At 44.3% G+C, this 17,554-nt stretch overlaps 2 protein-coding genes across 2 annotated transcripts; one reads left to right on the top strand and one right to left on the bottom strand.

Annotated features, from left to right (window-relative positions):
- The first annotated feature begins 537 nt into the window (after nucleotides 1–537).
- LOC126006097 (carnosine N-methyltransferase-like) lies at nucleotides 538–1,819 on the top strand. Its single transcript, XM_049771431.1, is given in 2 exon segments — nucleotides 538–808; nucleotides 811–1,819. Coding segments are annotated over 2 exon segments (1,239 nt in total). The 3' UTR covers nucleotides 1,779–1,819.
- Nucleotides 1,820–10,088: 8,269 nt separating this feature from the next.
- LOC126007167 (tripartite motif-containing protein 75-like) lies at nucleotides 10,089–17,279 on the bottom strand. The gene is made up of 5 exons (XM_049772646.1): nucleotides 17,110–17,279; nucleotides 16,959–17,059; nucleotides 16,047–16,873; nucleotides 10,502–10,575; nucleotides 10,089–10,155 (listed from the first exon to the last, which is right to left on the bottom strand). The coding sequence occupies exons 1-5, from the start codon at nucleotides 17,277–17,279 to the stop codon at nucleotides 10,089–10,091; spliced, it is 1,239 nt and encodes a 412-aa protein (XP_049628603.1).
- Nucleotides 17,280–17,554: the final 275 nt, after the last annotated feature.

Raw genomic sequence — 17,554 nt, 5'->3', positions numbered from 1 at the left:
GATTGCTGAGTACAAAGATAGGATTATCTCCTGAACACTATCAGGTATGGCCCAAAACATCAAAACCTAAAATTCATAACATCAACATTTTGAAAAATAATAGACACTTGTATCAGGCTAACGCTGTTTTTTTGTTTTGTTTTGGTTTGGTTTGGTTTGGTTTTTGGGCCACACCCGGCGGTGCTCAGGGGTTACTCCTGGCCGTCTGCTCAGAAATAGCTCCTGGCAGGCACGGGGGACCATATGGGACACCGGGATTCGAACCAACCACCTTTGGTCCTGGATCGGCTGCTTGCAAGGCAAACGCCGCTGTGCTATCTCTCCGGGCTCCTAACGCTGTTTTTTAAATTGTGTCAATTAAGATTACAACAACAGGCTGACGGAGGCCCGAGGGCGGCGGCGGCGGAAGCGGAGCGCGGCGTGAGCCGGGGGCAAGTCCGCGGCGGGCGCCGTCTAGGGCCCGGCCAGCCAGCCGCCGCCACCACGCTGTCCCTCGCGGCCCGACGCAAGCGAGCCAGGCCGAGGTCCGTGGAGGCGATGCAGCGCCGGCGGCGTCCTCCTCCGCCCGCGTCTCCGCTGCCCGAGGGCGGCGGCGGCGGCGGCGGCGGCGGCGGCGGCGGGGCGGCCCGCGCCGAGGTGGAAGTGCCGTTCTCGGCGGGGCACCTGGGCTCGGCAGCGGCCGTGTCGGCGCCCGCCGCTCCGCGCCAGCCCGAGGACGAGGAGGAGAGGCTGGAGCGCGAGCACTTCTGGAAGATCATGAACGCCTTCCACTACTATGGCACCAGTATGCATGAGCGAGTGAACCGGACCAAAGACAATTTCGATCACTTCCAGCTAATCAACAGAAACTACTTCCTCAGTTTCTTCTTCACTTGGACAAGATACGAAAAAGCATTGATCATAATCAAGAAATACTACTGACCATTGTGAATGATTGCATACATATGTTTGAAAATAAAGAATATGGACAAGATGGAAATGGAAAGATTATGCCAGCCTCTACATTTGACATGGATAAATTAAAATCCACATTGAACCAGATTGTGAGAGACTGGAGTGAAACTGGGAAAGCAGAAAGGGATGCCTGCTACCAGCCAATCATTAAAGAAATATTAAAAAATTTTCCAAAAGAGAGATGGGATCCTTCTAAAGTAAATATTCTGGTACCTGGTGCTGGACTAGGAAGACTGGCCTGGGAAATAACTATGCTAGGATATGCCTGTCAAGGAAATGAATGGAGCTTTTTTATGCTCTTTTCTTCCAACTTCGTACTCAACAGATGTTCTGAAATTAATAAATATAAGCTTTATCCTTGGATTCATCAGTTTAGCAATAACCGGAGGTCGGCTGACCAGATTCGACCCATCTTTTTCCCTGATGTTGATCCCCACAGTCTTCCTTCTGGTTCTAACTTTTCTATGACCGCAGGAGATTTTCAGGAGATATATTCAGAATGCAATGCCTGGGACTGTATTGCTACCTGTTTCTTCATAGACACAGCTCACAATGTTATTGATTATATTGACACAATATGGAAAATACTGAAGCCAGGTGGAATTTGGATAAATTTAGGTCCTCTTCTTTATCACTTTGAAAATTTGCCAAATGAACTTTCCATTGAATTGAGCTATGAGGATATTAAAAATGTTGTTCTACAGTATGGATTCCAGGTAAAGGTAGAAAAAGAATCTGTTTTGTCAACATATACTGTGAATGATCTCTCCATGATGAAATACTACTATGAATGTGTCTTATTTGTGGTCCGTAAACCACAATAATGGTCTCCAGTGATATCATGAGGGGGAAAAAGTTTAATAAAAGCAAATGCAGAAATAACTCGTCATCTATCACAGTGACAAGACACAACCTCAACTCAATGGTGCCTTCTTATTCCTAACAAAGTTTAGAAATAGCGTCTATTTTCTTAATGTCTATTGTTTTTTTCTTCAGAAATATACTATGCCATGCACATTTGTACTAAACAAGTAAAAGGGAGGAAATTAAATGTCTTCAAGTATACTTTTTTCCTGAAGCCCAGAATTGTCTTTCACTTGGAAAAACTTTACCTCCAGTGTCTTCATGAAACTACCAGTTGCAAGTTTGCCATAGTTGTTGACTAACAGTATTGAACGCCATTAGCAGTCTCATTTTTGTTCCGTATGCATTGCACTTGTTAATTTTACAAGAGTGTAAATATCTTCTGTCACATTCAACATCTGGGATTGGGACTTTAGTTTTTTTTATGGACCTAAGTAATCTATACATTCTCTTCTTTTTCATGTTACTTTACTTTTTTTCCCCCAGCTCAGCTGAATTTAGAGAAGCATCATACATTTTGTTTCTCAGAAATGCTAAATTTAATAGGATCATAGGCCAGTAAGTCTTTGGGCTGTAATTGATAATTCTTGAAAGTGTACTTATGGATTACTCTGAAAAGTTTGATATTCAAATTTTTTTTTACTAAGAAAAAAACTATTTTTATTTCCTGTAATTCAGTATTTTAAGTGTGGTACAAAGCCTTTGGTAAAGGTACTGCTAGAAAACTGGAGAAATAAGAAAAACTGCTCATTAGAAATGTATGATTTTGAACTAATGAATACTGAGCATGTCAGTGAGATGTTTACAATAATGTCCTTTTTTTCAGATTTCTCGATACAAAAACAAGCACTTTCGTTGTAGTTAAAAACAATTATATGCTAGTAAAAATGTTATGATAGTATTAACATGGGGGGAAATTTGAATATGAAATGCAGTGATAAATTAACTGCCTGTGTCTTCCTTTTTGTAAGCAGCATCATTAATTTAATTTTAACACCAACTTTATCCCCCAGTGGTTGAAGCTAAAACAAGATAGGCTGCTTTAAATTTCTACCTCTAGCAGATCTTTATTGGAGTTTCCTTTGTATTTTTAAAAAAATGTTTATTATCCTTTTCCAAGTAGCTTGGAAAAGTAGAGTTGGCTAATGTTTAACCTTTTCTTGAAGAAAAGAAAATTCTTTTGAATATTTTCACATGATTGTGATGGCATTGAATGGCCTTTGTGGCAATTTGAATAAAATACTTAATCCCCATATGTTGATAGCATGCCGTTGTTAAATATAAGAGTTATATAAATTTTTAAATCTTTATTGTGAGGTTAGGGGATTCCTTCAAGTTTGGTTGGATCTTACTAATAGGAACTTTTCTGCTTATGTTGTGAGAGGTCTTGTGGCCTATATATACTGAGGCAGTAAAGGTTTCCATGAAGTTAGTTTGAAGTGTTAAATTATAGAAACTTACAAATTGTTGATTTTTTTTTCTTCATTTGTGTCCCTCAATACTTGGCAGATGTTCATTAAGTAAAAATATTTACTATTTACCATATAAGTTAACTTGAAATCAACTGGAAGCAGGAAGAAGAAAAAGAGATCAAAAACTTATTTAAGAAAGAAACTTACAGGAGCCTGAATATTTTATTTTTTAATTCATTGAAAGGAGAGCTTGTTTTTGAATAATTGAGAAATGCTTTTTATTTACTGGCTAGTATTCATTATTTTCTAGCTCATATCAAAACAAATGACCTTGTGCTTATTTTTTTTCCCAGAGAGGAAAGCATGTTGATACCATGGAAAGTTTTATACTTTAATAATGTTACTTATATTTCTAAATTATAACTTAAACTTTAGTTAATCCTAAAATCTGATGTTTTTAATTTCCTACATATCATGGGTACTATTGTTTAAGTATATACACATTTTGTCATCACTTTTCTCTTACAGCTTTTGCAGTTAATATATTCTAAACTTGAAAATTGTGGTATCATTAACACAGATGTCACCGGGAAGTTTAATTTTGTAGTACTAGCTACTAAAATATGTAAGCCTTAAATTTTTTTCTTAAATTAGCTTTATACACAAATGTTTTCATTTATTTTCATAAAGCAGGAGGAAAGAGGTCATTATACTGGCTTTTTTTTTCTCCCACTAGTCAGAAATGGTGCAGGTAAGGGTTTATTAATCAAGTGGGGAAAGTGAGGTAATGTAAAATATAAAGAGAAGCTGTATAAATCACAGTATAAAATTATGAGAATTGGAGTCTGTAAAATGTACTGTATTTATATGTAATTCTCAACAGTTGCCACAGAGGCTGATTTGGAAGCTTCATGTTTGCATGAAATTTCCTACATTTTTAATGTGTATGATGGACTTAATTTTTCTGGGATATTAAACTCTGTCAATTGAAAAAAAAAGATTACAACAACAACAACAAAAAAGTCACAACTGCAGGCTGTGTTCTTTAATCCTTTAATTTATATTGTCCTTAACTATATATGCTTGCACCCTATTTTTCTTTTTTGGGGGGCCACACCTGGTAGCACAAGAGGTTACTCCTGGTTCGAAGCTCAGAAATCATTCCTGGAAGGTTTGGGAGACCATATTGTAAGCTGAGATCACACTTGGGTCTTCTTCCTGCAAGGCAAATGCCCTCCCAGGGTCACGAACGACCGTGCTTTAGACTGGTTCTCCTTGAGTTGGAAGTACTAAGGCCTGGGCCCGGAGAGACAGCACAGCGGCTTTTGCCCTGCAAGCAGCCAATCCAGGACCAAAGGTGGTTGGTTCGAATCCTGCTGTCCCATATGGTCCCCTGTGCCTGCCAGGAGCTATTTCTGAGCAGATAGCCAGGAGTAACCCCTGAGTATCGTCGGGTGTGGTCCAAAAAGAAAACAGAAAACAAACAAACAACAAAGAAAGAAGTACTAAGGCCTGTGCGGTGATTTTAAAGTGGGGGGCTGAAACCCAGAGGCAGGTACACATGCACTTATTTTTCTGTTTTGTTTTGTTTTGTTTTTGGACCATACCCAGTGACCCTCAGGGATTACTTCTGAGCATGACCTGGCCCACTTACACCTTATCTTGAAGGATTCTTTTAAATTTCTCACAGTTGCAAAGTCTGTATTTCCATCTTTCCTGTGAGTAGCACATCCTATCAACCCAGAAGACAAACGGCAGCAGCTTCCCCTTCGGATTCAGCAGATGGCTGGCAAGCAAAAGTCAGAGCTGCAGCTCCCCCTGCCATTACATAGTGCTAGGCCTGCCCCTGCCCCTGCCCCTGGCACCAGGCATAGACATGTCCCTGCCAGCATCCCTGGCTGAGCTAGTTGCAGAGGCCTGCTACCCAGTGTGCCAGGATTTCCTGCAGAAGCCCATGACCCTGGGCTGTGACAACAACTGCTGTTGCTTTTGACTGCAGCAGCACTGAGAGCACCTGCAGGACATCCTGCCCTACCCTGTGTGTCTGCACCTCTATAGACAGGGGCACCCCAGAGGAACACTCAGCTGGGGGACACAATTGACTTGGTTCAGCAGCTTCTCAGCAAGAGGTTAAAGGTCGCAGAGAAGAAGGAGGAAGAGGAGGAAGAGGAGAGAGATGGAGGAAAAGAAGAGGAGAAGTAATAAGAGGAGGAGGAGAAAAAGAAGAAGAAGAAAAGAAGGAGAAGAGGAAGAGAAGTAGAAGATGAAAGAAGAGGAGAAAGAAAAGGAGAAGAGGAGGAGGAAAACAGAGGTTTCTGTGAGACAGACTTAGACTAGAAAATGGAGCTCCCAAATTTGCAGCTGTGTGAAGCTAGAGCAAGCGAGACAGAGAGAGAGAGAGAGAGAGAGAGAGAGAGAGAGAGAGAGAGAGAGAGACAGAGACAGAGAGAGAAAGAGAGACAGACAGAGACAGAGAGAAAGAGAGAGAATGATAGAGATGGAGAGAGGCAGAGACAGAGAGACAGAGAGAGACAGAGAGAAAGACAGAGAGAGAAAGAGAGACAGAGACAGAGAGAAAGAGAGAGAATGATAGAGATGGAGAGAGGCAGAGACAGAGAGACAGAGAGAGACAGAGAGAAAGACAGAGAGAGAAAGAGAGACAGAGACAGAGAGAAAGAGAGAGAATGATAGAGATGGAGAGAGGCAGAGACAGAGAGAGACAAAGAGTCTGATGCTTCCTGGGGGGCTTGTGCTCAGTCTTAGAAAGTCAGTTCCAGCCTCTCCACCCGGGTTTGCAGAACATGAAGAGTCAGGTTCAAGGAGGGTTGCCCTGGATCCGGTTATTGCTCACCCCAGTTTCTTAGGCTAACAGGACAGGAAAATCGTCATCTGTGACCAGAGAAGCCCAGGACTGATCTCAGGTCTTCCACCCATGACTCACACCACTGTCTGGGTGCTAGAGACTCATGGACATAGGGCACTGTGGCAGGTGGAAAGCAGAGGCCTGGAGAGTGGGCTCTCGGCATGAGCTTTAGACCCGTGGCCATACATGCTCTGACAAAGCCATCCGGATGTGAATGCAATGGCTGTTGGAAATTTCAAGAACCCCCAAAGCCCTAGGTAGCCTGGGCTTAGAGCTTGCAGCCACAGCAGCTTTTCCTGGGCTGGAAGTTGGGAGCAGTGAGTTTCTTTCTACAGTCTGAAGGACAGAGCCTGTCTAGGCACACTCACAGTGCAGCTCACAGAACTTGCCCCGATTTCTCAGTCTTCATTCTTTCTCTTTGCTTATGCTGGACCCGAGTCTTGTTGCCAATGAATGGCCACCCTCTTGTAAACATTTTCTAGGTTGTCTTTTGTAATGGGAAGTTCTGAAAAGAAAACAATTGCTCTGAGCGGGGAAAAGAGACAAAGGTACCTATACCCTTTGGTCAAAATATTGCAAACCACAGTGCCAAGAAAGAGGAGAAAGAGAGAAGGAGGAGAGAGAAGAAAAATATCTGCCCCAGAGGCAGGCAGGGGAAAGGGCATGAGGGAAACTGGGGACATTGGTGGCAGGAATGTGCCCTGGTAAAGGGTGTTGGACATTATATGATTAAAAATCAATCATGAACAACTTTGTAACTAAAAAAAACCTAACTGAAATATGAACAACGTGTAACCACAGTGTTTAAATAAAGCAATTAGTTATGTTGGGCCAGATCCAGTGATGCTCATGGGTTACTCCTGGCTATATGCTCAGAAATTGCTCCTGGCTCGGAGGACCATATAGAATACCGGGGAATTGAACTGTGGTCCATCCTAGGCTAGGGCCAGCAAGGTAGATGCCTTACCACTCCATGCCACCACTCTGGCCTCTAAATAAAGTAATTTATATTGAAAAATGAAAGTGTTGAGTTCAAGTTTAGTTATGAAGTCTGAATGTGGTTTTTCTCCCTCTGGTTCAGTTTCAACCGACCATATGGGAAAAGCTCCTCTTCCAGCGAATGAGACCCTTTCTGGGAATTTCTCTCCTGGGGTTCCTACCACTAGGACCCCCAGTAGTCTCCTCTCTTCACCTCTCCTCTGGACATATGACTGCCCCTCTCTGCTTATGAAGGCTCAGTAAGGGTGAACTGTGCCCCCAGTTCACTGTAGGTGTGTTTGTGGACAAGTTCAACCAGCTTCCAGCATTAGTCATAATTAGTTCCTTTTCTTTTCCCTGACCAGCCATGTTCAATTCTATTTTTTCAAACAGAAACTACCTAGAAGAAGGAACAGAGAGGAAACTCATCAGGACAGGATCCCCAAATCCATCTTTTAGAAGTGACCCACCATAAACAAAGCCCAATCAGCACCTCTTCCTCTATCCAGTATTACTAGGAGTGAAACTGGGGGGAGGGGTGGGCAAAAGCAGAAAGAAAAGAAATAAAGGATTTACTTGGTTTTAGAGGAGAGAGTGGATTATGTCCCCACAAATGCCATAAATTCTGGGGTCATTTTTTTCACATATGAGAGAAATCACAGGATTCAACCTATCCAGAGGTCAGTGGGTAAAGCCTTACCATGGGATAAGTACCTTCGAGATATGGCCTCTGCCATGCCAGCTGAGTTTGAACACACACACACACACACACACACACACACACACACACACACACACACACACGTGATATGAATCACTGATAAAGCCACAAAGAGATGAAGTGGCAAGGCCACTGATGCTCATTAAACCACATTTAAATCTGAGGCACTAGTGCCAGCCTGGTTGTGAACTTGTGCAGGAGTTGGGAGGGCTGGGATCTCTTTGTATTTAGGCCAAGGTTATTCCTTTCCATGCCTCTCATATTTTGGTGGGCCTATGCAAACAACAGTAGCCACTCTAACACCATTTTTACTGTGCTTCTTTGACTCTAATCCTTAAAAAAACCCACTTAAAATTTGAGGTTAACTTAAGCTAATATGCATGTACATGGAAATGTAAAAAATACTATGCCTCTAATGTTAAAGGAGTTATGTAAGTTTGATGGCTTTAGATTGCCTTGTGTGCTGTTAAGAAATATTATAATGTGCTACAATCTGGGGACTCGAGGGACAAAACAATCGCACATGGATTCTGTTTTATTTATCTTAACGTTCTTTGGCTGAAAGTTCGAAGTTAAGATATCAGCAAGGGGACTTCTTCTGAGAATTATGTTATGGGTGATTGTCCTTCCACTGTAACTTTACCTTGTCCTCTTTCTTTGCATCTTTTGTTCTCATAATTCAAAATAAAATAAAAAAAAAGACATGGCTGCAGGGGGTCTAGTATGAGTATGGGAGGAGTTTCCTTCCTCCCCCCTACCCCCAGAGCCCAGTTGCCAAACCTGGCCCTGAAGATCAGTTTGGTATGGGGGGCTCTCAGTCTCCAGGACTAACTGGTCAGTCCTGGGGGCCTTTGGCCAGCTGTCTGTCCAGATTCCCAGCCATGCCAGTGGAAGAGGAGCAGTAATCCTGGCATGTGAGATTTTCTGGGTCCAGCTGCAGCCTTCCTCTCCAGTTTGAAAAAGCATGGAATTGGAGTTTCCCTCCTCCCCCCTCCCCCCAGAGCCCAGTTGCCAAACCTGGCCCTGAAGACCAGTTTGGCATGAGGGGATCTCAGTCTCCTGGACTAGGTGGTCAGCCCAGGAGACCATTGGCCAGCTGTCTGCCCAATTCTCAGCCATACCAGTAGGAGAGGAGCAGAAATCCTGGCATGTGGGATCATCTGGGATGGGGTAATGAGTATATATGGAGCCAGGGGTTGATCCCATGATGGTATGCTTCAAGGATGGAGAAACCCTGAATCTCTTAGGCCACGGGAATTCCCTTTCTTCCCCAGTGCTTACTGTGCCTATGCAAAAAACAAACAAACAAAAAAAGTGGGGGGAATGCCAAACCCTACCACTCCAGCACCCATACTTTTTCTTGTTTTGTTTTGATTTGTTAGTTTTTTTTACCTTATTTTCCTTCTCTTTTTTCTTCCACTTTTTCTTTTTCACTCTTGTAGTTATTATTTAGAGATTTATTTTTATTTTTATTTGCCGGGTCCATTTTTCTTCTTCCATTTTTCTTTCTTTTTTTCTCTCTCTCTTCTTTCTTTCTTTTGGTAGTTGTCACCAAATTTTTTTCTCCCCCTTTTCTTATCCTTTTTATCTCCAATGATGGTGGAATGGATGTTCAATCTACAACAAGCTGTAAAGTGGAGACCAGTTGCACTAGCATACTGGGGGGTAGAGGAGGGAGATATGGGATGCATACTGGGAACAGGGGCAGAAGGAGGACAGCACTGGTGGTGGGAATGCCTCTCATTCATTGTCACTATGTACCATAAATGATGCAGTGAAAGATTTGTAATGCACTTTGGTCACAATAAAAATTAAAAAAAAATGATGCGCTGCTTTCCAAAATGACTCCCAAGTTAAGCTTCTCAGAAGGGTGTATTTCCACAACTATAGCTTAAGTGTTGAGAGTCTTTTCTTAATATGTATCTGTTTATTCCAGCCAGTTGTGTGGAATTGTTTGTTCTAATAATTACAAAATTGTATGTATTAAATGATATGCAGGACATTTTTGGGGGGACCACACCCGGTGATGCTCAGGGGTTACTCCTGGCTATGTGCTCAAAAATCGCTCTTTGCTTGGGGAATCATATGGGATGCTGGGGGATCGAACCGTGGTCCTTCCTTGGCTAACACCAGCAAGGCCGATGCCATACCATTCTGTGCCATGTCTCTGGCCCCATGCATGCAGGACTTTTTTTTAGAGTAGTTTCAAGTGTGTAAGTTAATTACATGTCTATTTCCAGGCATGACTCTGTCCCTACACCTGGCACCAGGCACAGATATGGCTCTGGTGGCCTCCCTAGCTGAGCTTCATGCAGAAGCCCACTGCCCACTGTGCCAGGATTTTGTTGCAGGAACCCATGATCCTGGGTTGTGGCCACAAGTGCTGTGGCTCATGCCTGCAGCAGCGCTGAGAGCACGTGCATGATGTCCTACCTGCCCTGTGTGCCTGCACCCCTGCAAGCAAGGGCATCCCAGAAGAACACACAGCTGGGGTACATGATTGACCTGGTCCAGCAGCTTCCCAGCAAAAGGCTGAATGTCTCAAAAGAAGTGAATAGGAAAGGAGGAGAAAAAGGAAGAAGAAGATGGAGAGAGCAAAGGCCACTGTGAGAGGCACCAGCATGTCCTGAGCTTGTTCTGCAAGGACTACCTGGAGCTGCTGTGTGGTCAGTGCGATACCTCCCCTGACCACTAGGCCCACTTTCTGACCACAAGCCATCACAGGAGCTGATGTTCATCACCGGCAGAGGCTCAAGAGCTGCCCGGGGCATCTGGGGAAGCAGCTGGAGGAAGCAGAAATGATTTTTGAAAGGCAGGTGTGCGAGGGAAAAGGATGGAGAGAGAAGGTGGAAAGTCAGATGAAGGAACTGTGCAGCTATTTCCAAGGACTGAAGCATGTCCTGGATCAGAGCAGGATGCCTTGGTTACGAGCCAACTGGCTATTGAGGGCTGTTTTCCACAAGGAGATCTGAAGCATGAAAGAGCTGCCTGGGCTCGGCTCCCTCCTCAAGACCAGCCTGAGCACCTTCACCCTGCTCTCAGTCAGGCTGATCAGCCCCCCTAAAGGAAGTCAGAATGCGCAGCTGCATTGGGCCCAGTACCAAAGCAAGGAGCTCCTCCAAACCTACTAGCATCCCAAGTCAGCACATCCAGGTGTTTGTCTCCTAGGACCAGAGAATGGTTCTCTACTGCCAGGAGAACCAGCCTGGGGGCCCTGATGCTCTTGCCAACACACACAGAGCTCATGTCGCTGTCCTGGGTGCTGAGGGATTTGATGACAGTAGATGCTTCTGGCAATAGATGGCTTGGGTAGATGGTCCTTAGGTATGTGCAAGACTTGTTCTCCAGAAACTTTCCTGTAACATGGTGCTCACTCATGAGTAAGACGTTTTCCCTCTTGCCTACTCTCAATCTCCAATTCAGCATTTTCCTGGATTATGAGTTAGAAGAAATCACCTTTTACTAGCTGAGAAACAGATCTCACTTCCAAACAATCACTGCCTTGTTACTGGGGAGCCATCTGCCCTATTTCGCTACTAGATGCTCCTCCAAGTCACTCTCCATGAGCATTGTCAGAGACGGGTGTGGGATGCTTTGCTGATGTTCTGTTTCCCGAGTAGCTGTTTGGTTAGAAATGTAGTGCCTTTATTGTTGAGGTTCTTTTAGATTTGTAACATGCACTGAAGAAGGATGTTGAACATTGGATGACTGAAACTCAGCACAAACAACTTTGCAAGTGTGAAAACAAACAAAAACTCACCGAATTGTTTTATGAACAACCTTTTAACCAAGGTGTTTATATTAAGTAATTTATTTAAAAGAGATGCTAGGGCTGGAAAGATAGCACAACAGTAATGCATTTCCCTTGCACATGGTGACCTGGGACGAACCCAACTTCAATCCCCAGTATCCCATATGATCCTCTGTCCCTGCCAGGAGTGATTTCTGAGCATAGAGTCAGGAATAACCCCTGAATGCCACCAGATGTGGCCCCAAAATAAACAAAAGGAGAGAGATGCTTTTGCTTGTGGATGGGAAGGTTGAAAGGTGGTCCCTCTGGCCTGCCCTATGAATGAACCTTACTTGCCATATTGATAACGGCCCATGAGGTATGGTCCACACACAGCTTGAGCATGAAGTAATAATGCCCTTGCAGTGTTGTTCTATTAAAACAGAATCTTGGACCCCAATCTTGGTCTAGGGAACTTACCTAGTCTGACTAAGTAGTGTAAATAAAAACCCTCTTTGTTTGCCCACCGTAGATTGTCTCAGTGTGCTTGATTAAGAGAATACCTATTACCACAATACTGAGTGCTGGGAATAGAATAAGAGTCTTGACAGATGTCTGACTACTTGGGATTTTTCTTCCCACCCTCTTTTCACTATAGACCACACATCTGGGGAAGATGTGAGGAAAGACAGATGCTCCCAATGGAGTTTTGGGAAGTGTCCCATGAGCATGTCCCTGTAAAAAGCCCTCCCACTCTTTACTCCTCCCCATCCTGGTCTTCTCTACAACACCCAACAGTGGCCTTGCCTCTTATCTCTTTAGGGTATGTACTCATCTTCCTCTGCCCTGCAGCCTCACAAAGTGAGGCGTGATCCCCCTCATCCTCTTTTGTTGTGTTGTGACATCATAACTGAGTTGTGAATGTATGTTCACCTTATTTGCCTTATTCATTTCAAATAAAAAAAAAGCATTTTAGGGATAGAGAGATAGCATATCAGGAGGGTGTTTTTCTATATGTAGCTGACCCAGGTTTGATTCCCAGCATCCTATAGAGCTCTTTGAGCCTGCCAGGAGTGATTTTTCTGAGTTGAGAGCTGGGAAGAATCTATGAGCACCAGTAGGTGTGGCCCCAAAACAAAACAAAATAAAAATGAAAAAAATTTTAGCATCAGAAACTACCATTTTCTGTAACCCTACTCACTACATTTCTAGAACCCAAACACGGCCCCATCTGATGAACTCAATACTTTCTTGGTTTATTAAAGAACTGAAGTTTAGGTAGATTCCATGCAGCATAGGTGAGCTGCCTAAACAGTACTTAGAAGACTATGCACAATTTTGTTCTTTTTTTATTTTTACCCAACTACAGACATGTTCATAATCATGATGCTTAAATAAAGACACTATTATAAGAAAAGAAATTATGGGGCCGGAGAGATAGCATGGAGGTAAGGTGGTTCAAATCACGGCATCCCATATGGTCCCCCGAGCCTGCCGGGAGCGATTTCTGAGCATAGAGTCAGGAGTAGCCCCTGAGCGCTGCTGGTGTGACCCCAAAACCAAAAACCAAAAAAAAAAAGAAAGAAAGAAAGAAAGAAAGAGAGAGAAAGAAAGAAAGAAAGAAAGAAAGAAAGAAAGAAAGAAAGAAAGAAAGAAAGAAAGAAAGAAAGAAAGAAAGAAAGAAAGAAAGAAAGAAAGAAAGAAAGAAAGAAAGAAAGAAAGAAAGAAAGAAAGAAAGAAAGAAAAGAAAAGAAATTAAAAATGAATCTTTAGAAGCTGGAGAGATAGCTTGGAGGTAGGGCATTTGTCTTGCATGCAGAAGGATGTTGATTCAAATCCCAGTATCACATATGGTCTTCTGAGCCTGCCAGATGCGATTTCGGGGTGTAGAAACAGGAATAGCCCCTGAGCTCTGCCGGGTGTGACTGAAAAACTAAAAATAAAATAAAATACATTTAATATATCTTCAACTCATTTTCTTTTTTCCCCTCCATTCTTTTTCTTCTTTCTCTTGGTCTTCTTTCTCCTCTTCTTCCATTCTTCTTCCTTCTCTTCTATTTCTTTCTCTTCTTTTTCTTTCTCCTTTTTATTTTCTTCTTCCTCTTTTACTTCCCCCTTCTTCCTCTTTTCTTCTCTTCTTTTCCTTCTCTTTGTCCTCTTCTTCCTCTTCCACTTCCTCCTTTTCTTTTCCTGTTCCACTTCTTCCTCCTTTTCTTCTTCCTCTTCCACCCTCCTCTTCTTTCCTTCCTCTTTTCTTCCTCTTCTTTTTTCTTTTTATTCTTCCTTCCCTGTTTTTCCTCTTCTTTTGATTCTTCTTCCTCTTCCTCTTCTCACATGTTCTCCAACTCTTCTTAATATTCTCTTCCTGAGTCTCTGGGACTCCAATGATTCCTATGTTGCTTCTGTTGAGTTTATCACAGACTTCCATTTTCAACTGCTCACATTTTTTGAGTAGTTAATTCATTGTCTGATCATTTGCTTTAAGGTTCTTTTCCAATCTCTTCTGCTGTATGAAGTTGTTCTACATCTTATCCTCTGGCTCACTGATCCTGCTGCTGTTACTTCTTTGGAGAGGGTTTTCATTGAGGTGTTCATTTCATCCACTGATTTTTCAGACCTCTTATTTCAGTTGTGAGCTCTCTCACTATGGTCTGTTCAGATCGATCTATTCTTGCATTGAGTTCTTTGAGCAATCTCCATATTAGTACTCTAGACTCCTTATCTGAGAGGCTTTTCAGGTCATCTTCATTCTCTATGTGTGGTGTTGTCATGCATTGTTTCTCCATTGCAACATGTGTGTAGTGGTTTTTACTATGTGCTGTGTTGGGTTTATGGGTTTGTGGGTTAGAAGATGCGGGCTGCACGGAGCTAAGGGGAGCTTTTGTGCTCCTGTGGCTCCACCTTATTGGAGGGGCCCTTACCAGGTTTGGGTCCTGGAGTTTAAGTTCAATGGCGTCTTCTTGGCTGTCTTGGGCAGAAAAGCAAACAGGGAGCCAGGCAGCAGTCTTTTATAATGGCTCTTCGGGTTTGGGCCCAGGGAAATTGTGTTCGGTGGCTTCTTCTTGGGCAGAAAAGCCTATGCACACTTTTAATGGAATTCTTGAGAATTCCCACAGTCACACCCTTTTTTTTTTTCATGCTTCATCCACAAAGCTGCCACTTGCCTAAGCCTATATGTGTCCCAAATGAGTGGCACAGGCTCAAATCACCCTCAAAGACTGAGTGCTCTCCAGACACTCAGGTGGTTCTCACTGATGGCACTGGATGGACTGACTCTTACATATCCACCTATGAGACTAGCCTGCCCTCACATTACATGTTTTCTTTTCTTTTCATGGAGACCAATGTAAATTCCAGTCTTTCACAGTTATATTTAAGGTTCATAGTGACAGTGAATTAGGGCCTTTCCACCACTAGTGCTGACCTCCCTCTGCCCCTGTTCCCAGCATGTATCCCATTCCTCCACCCTTAGCCCCCCTGGACTGCTAATGTAAAGGCCTCTTTTGTGTATAGCTTGTTGTAGTTTGGGTCTCTTGATTCTATTGTTGTTGAATTTGGATTGGGTATTTAGATCTGATCATTTTTTTTTATTTCCACTCAATGCTCATGAAACCACTTGGACCCTGGTACCATCCACATTTTTTTTAAATCAATTTTGATAGAAGACAAAGAAATATGAGGCAGATCAGGTCTTTTGAGGTCACATGAGAAGGGTCCCTAGAATCCCTCCATGCCAGCCTTGGAGTCACTCCTGGTGGGCTCAAAAACTATATGGGGTGGTGGAGATCAAACCTAGGCTGACCATATTTGAAGTCCTGCTCCCCGAGAGCCTGTGTCCCAGACTAAACAGAGCTGCACGTGCTGAGGACAAGGTGGCCGAGCTGGCTCCAAGCGTGTCATCATGCCAGACTCGCAGAAATTAACTATATGAAGAAATAAAGAAATCTGAGGCAGAGCAAGATGATTCATGTTCTATGGTTCTGTTTAAAAAAAGCGGGTGATACCCCGTGTCTAGAAGCCATAATTATAAATGTAGGGCTGAAGTGATAGCACAAGGGTAGGGACGGACCCTGTTTGAACCCCGGCATCCCATATGGTACCCCGAACCTACCTGGAGTGATTTTCTACAGCCAGTTGCAGAACCAGCAGTAATTCCTGAGTGCTGCCAGGTGTGGCCCCAAAACAAAATATATAAAATTTAAAAGAAAAAAAGAAAAAGAAAGAAAAAAGAAAAAGAGGAGGCTGATGTGGCACGTTTTATTTTGTTTGTTTTTGCATAGGCACAGTAAGTATTGGGAAACAATTAGAAAGACAATTTCCTTGGTCTAATTACTGACAATCAGACATCAAAATGGAATTAAGTCTCTTTATTATCAGCACATGCTACATCATAAGACCCAACCACAAGTTCCCAAGCGCTTCAACATTATTCCCACAGGACACTCAAGGACAAAGAGAAGGAAAAAGCTCTGACCGAAAAATAAGGCACAAGTCTCTCCGTGAATGTCCCAGTAGTGTGTGTACGTGGGTCTTCTTGCTCATGTTGTAGAAGGAAATCTCCCCCAACTCGTAGTCCAGGAAGACCCTGAAGCAGGCGACAGCTGCTTTGCCCTGTGGGAGGTGGGGCAGGCTCAGGGACACGGTCAGGGGCACCTGCCAGCAGCCATTGCGCGGGGTCTGCGCGGCCCGAGTGTCCCTGGAGAAGGCCTCGGTGCACACGCCCAGACACCACACCCCCAAGCCGCGGATCTGCACCTGCCAGAAGTGCCGACCACCCCCGAAACCCGGGACCCCCAGGACAGCTACGTGGGAGGTGAAGGCACGGGGACGCATGCCAGGGCTGGGCTGGGCGCCCTCCTGGCAGTAGTTGGAGGTAGTCTGGTGGGAAATCAAGAGTTCCGGGTGAGCAGTCTCGGAGTCCAGCGTCAGGTGCACCTGGAACTTGGCCCTCATGTTGTCCAAGCCGATGTAGCTGGGGGGCAGAGAGGGACTCTCCCTTTTGTGCTCCCAGGAAGGGGCCTCAGGGAACCCCAGACTCTGGCGCTGCCTCCAGGCCAGGTGCAGGTCCTTGAGGTTGTGCAGGCCAGTAACAGGCAACAGGAGAGCCGGCTCTACATATTGGTAGGGAAAGGTTGGGGTGAGCTCCAGGCCTCCCCATTGGCGCCACTGTCTGAGCATATGTCCAGCGCCCCTCAGCAGCGTCAGGTCCGTCTGCAGCTGCAGACCAAGGATGTCTCTCAGTAGCGACTTGAGATTGGAGCCAACATCTGACAGCTGGGTTTGGCCATCAATGATCTTCTTGGAAAATCCTGCCATTTGTCTCGATAGCCTGTTCTGAAGAACATTTTCCTCTATTTTCAAGAAACACATCAAGTGCTCAGACTCATAGACTAAATCACGCCTCCATTCTTCTACCTTCTCTCTCCATCCTTGTACCTCCCACACCCGGTTTTCGAAGATCGTTTCTGCCTCCTTCAGCTGCTTCCCCAGCCTTCCCAGGCAGCTCTTGAGCCTCTGCCTGTGATGAGCAGCAGCTTCTGCAATGGGTGTCAGGACATGGGCCTGGTGGTCAGGGGAGTCACCTCACTGGGTACATAGGAGCTCCAGGTCATCCTTGCAGAACAGGCTCAGGACCTGCTGGTGCCTCTCACAGCGCCCTCTGCTCTCCTCTTCTTCTCCCTCCTCTTCTTCCTCCTCTTCCACCAGCTCTGCGACTTTCAAATTCTTGTTGGTTAGCTGCTGGACCAGTTCAATCATGTATCCCCGCTGCGTGTTCCTCTGGGGGATGACGATGCATGCAGGGTTGCAGGCACACTGGGCAAGGCAAGTTGTCCTGCAGGTGCTCCCAGCGCTGCTGCAGGCAAGAGGCACAGCAGTTGTGGCCACATTTTAGGGTCACAGGTTCTTGCAGGAAATCTCGACACAAAGGGCAGCGAGCCTCTATGCACCAGTGGTCCTTAAACTATGGCCCGCAGGCCACCTATTGTATTTGTATCTGTTTTATTTCTTCATTGCAAAATAAGATATATGCA

This window comes from Suncus etruscus, chromosome 4 (genome assembly GCF_024139225.1).
Source record: "Suncus etruscus isolate mSunEtr1 chromosome 4, mSunEtr1.pri.cur, whole genome shotgun sequence".
NCBI classification, from domain to species: Eukaryota; Metazoa; Chordata; class Mammalia; order Eulipotyphla; family Soricidae; genus Suncus; species Suncus etruscus.
The sequence above is the reverse complement of the archived record's forward strand: the minus strand, read 5'-3'. Positions and strand labels throughout refer to the sequence as shown.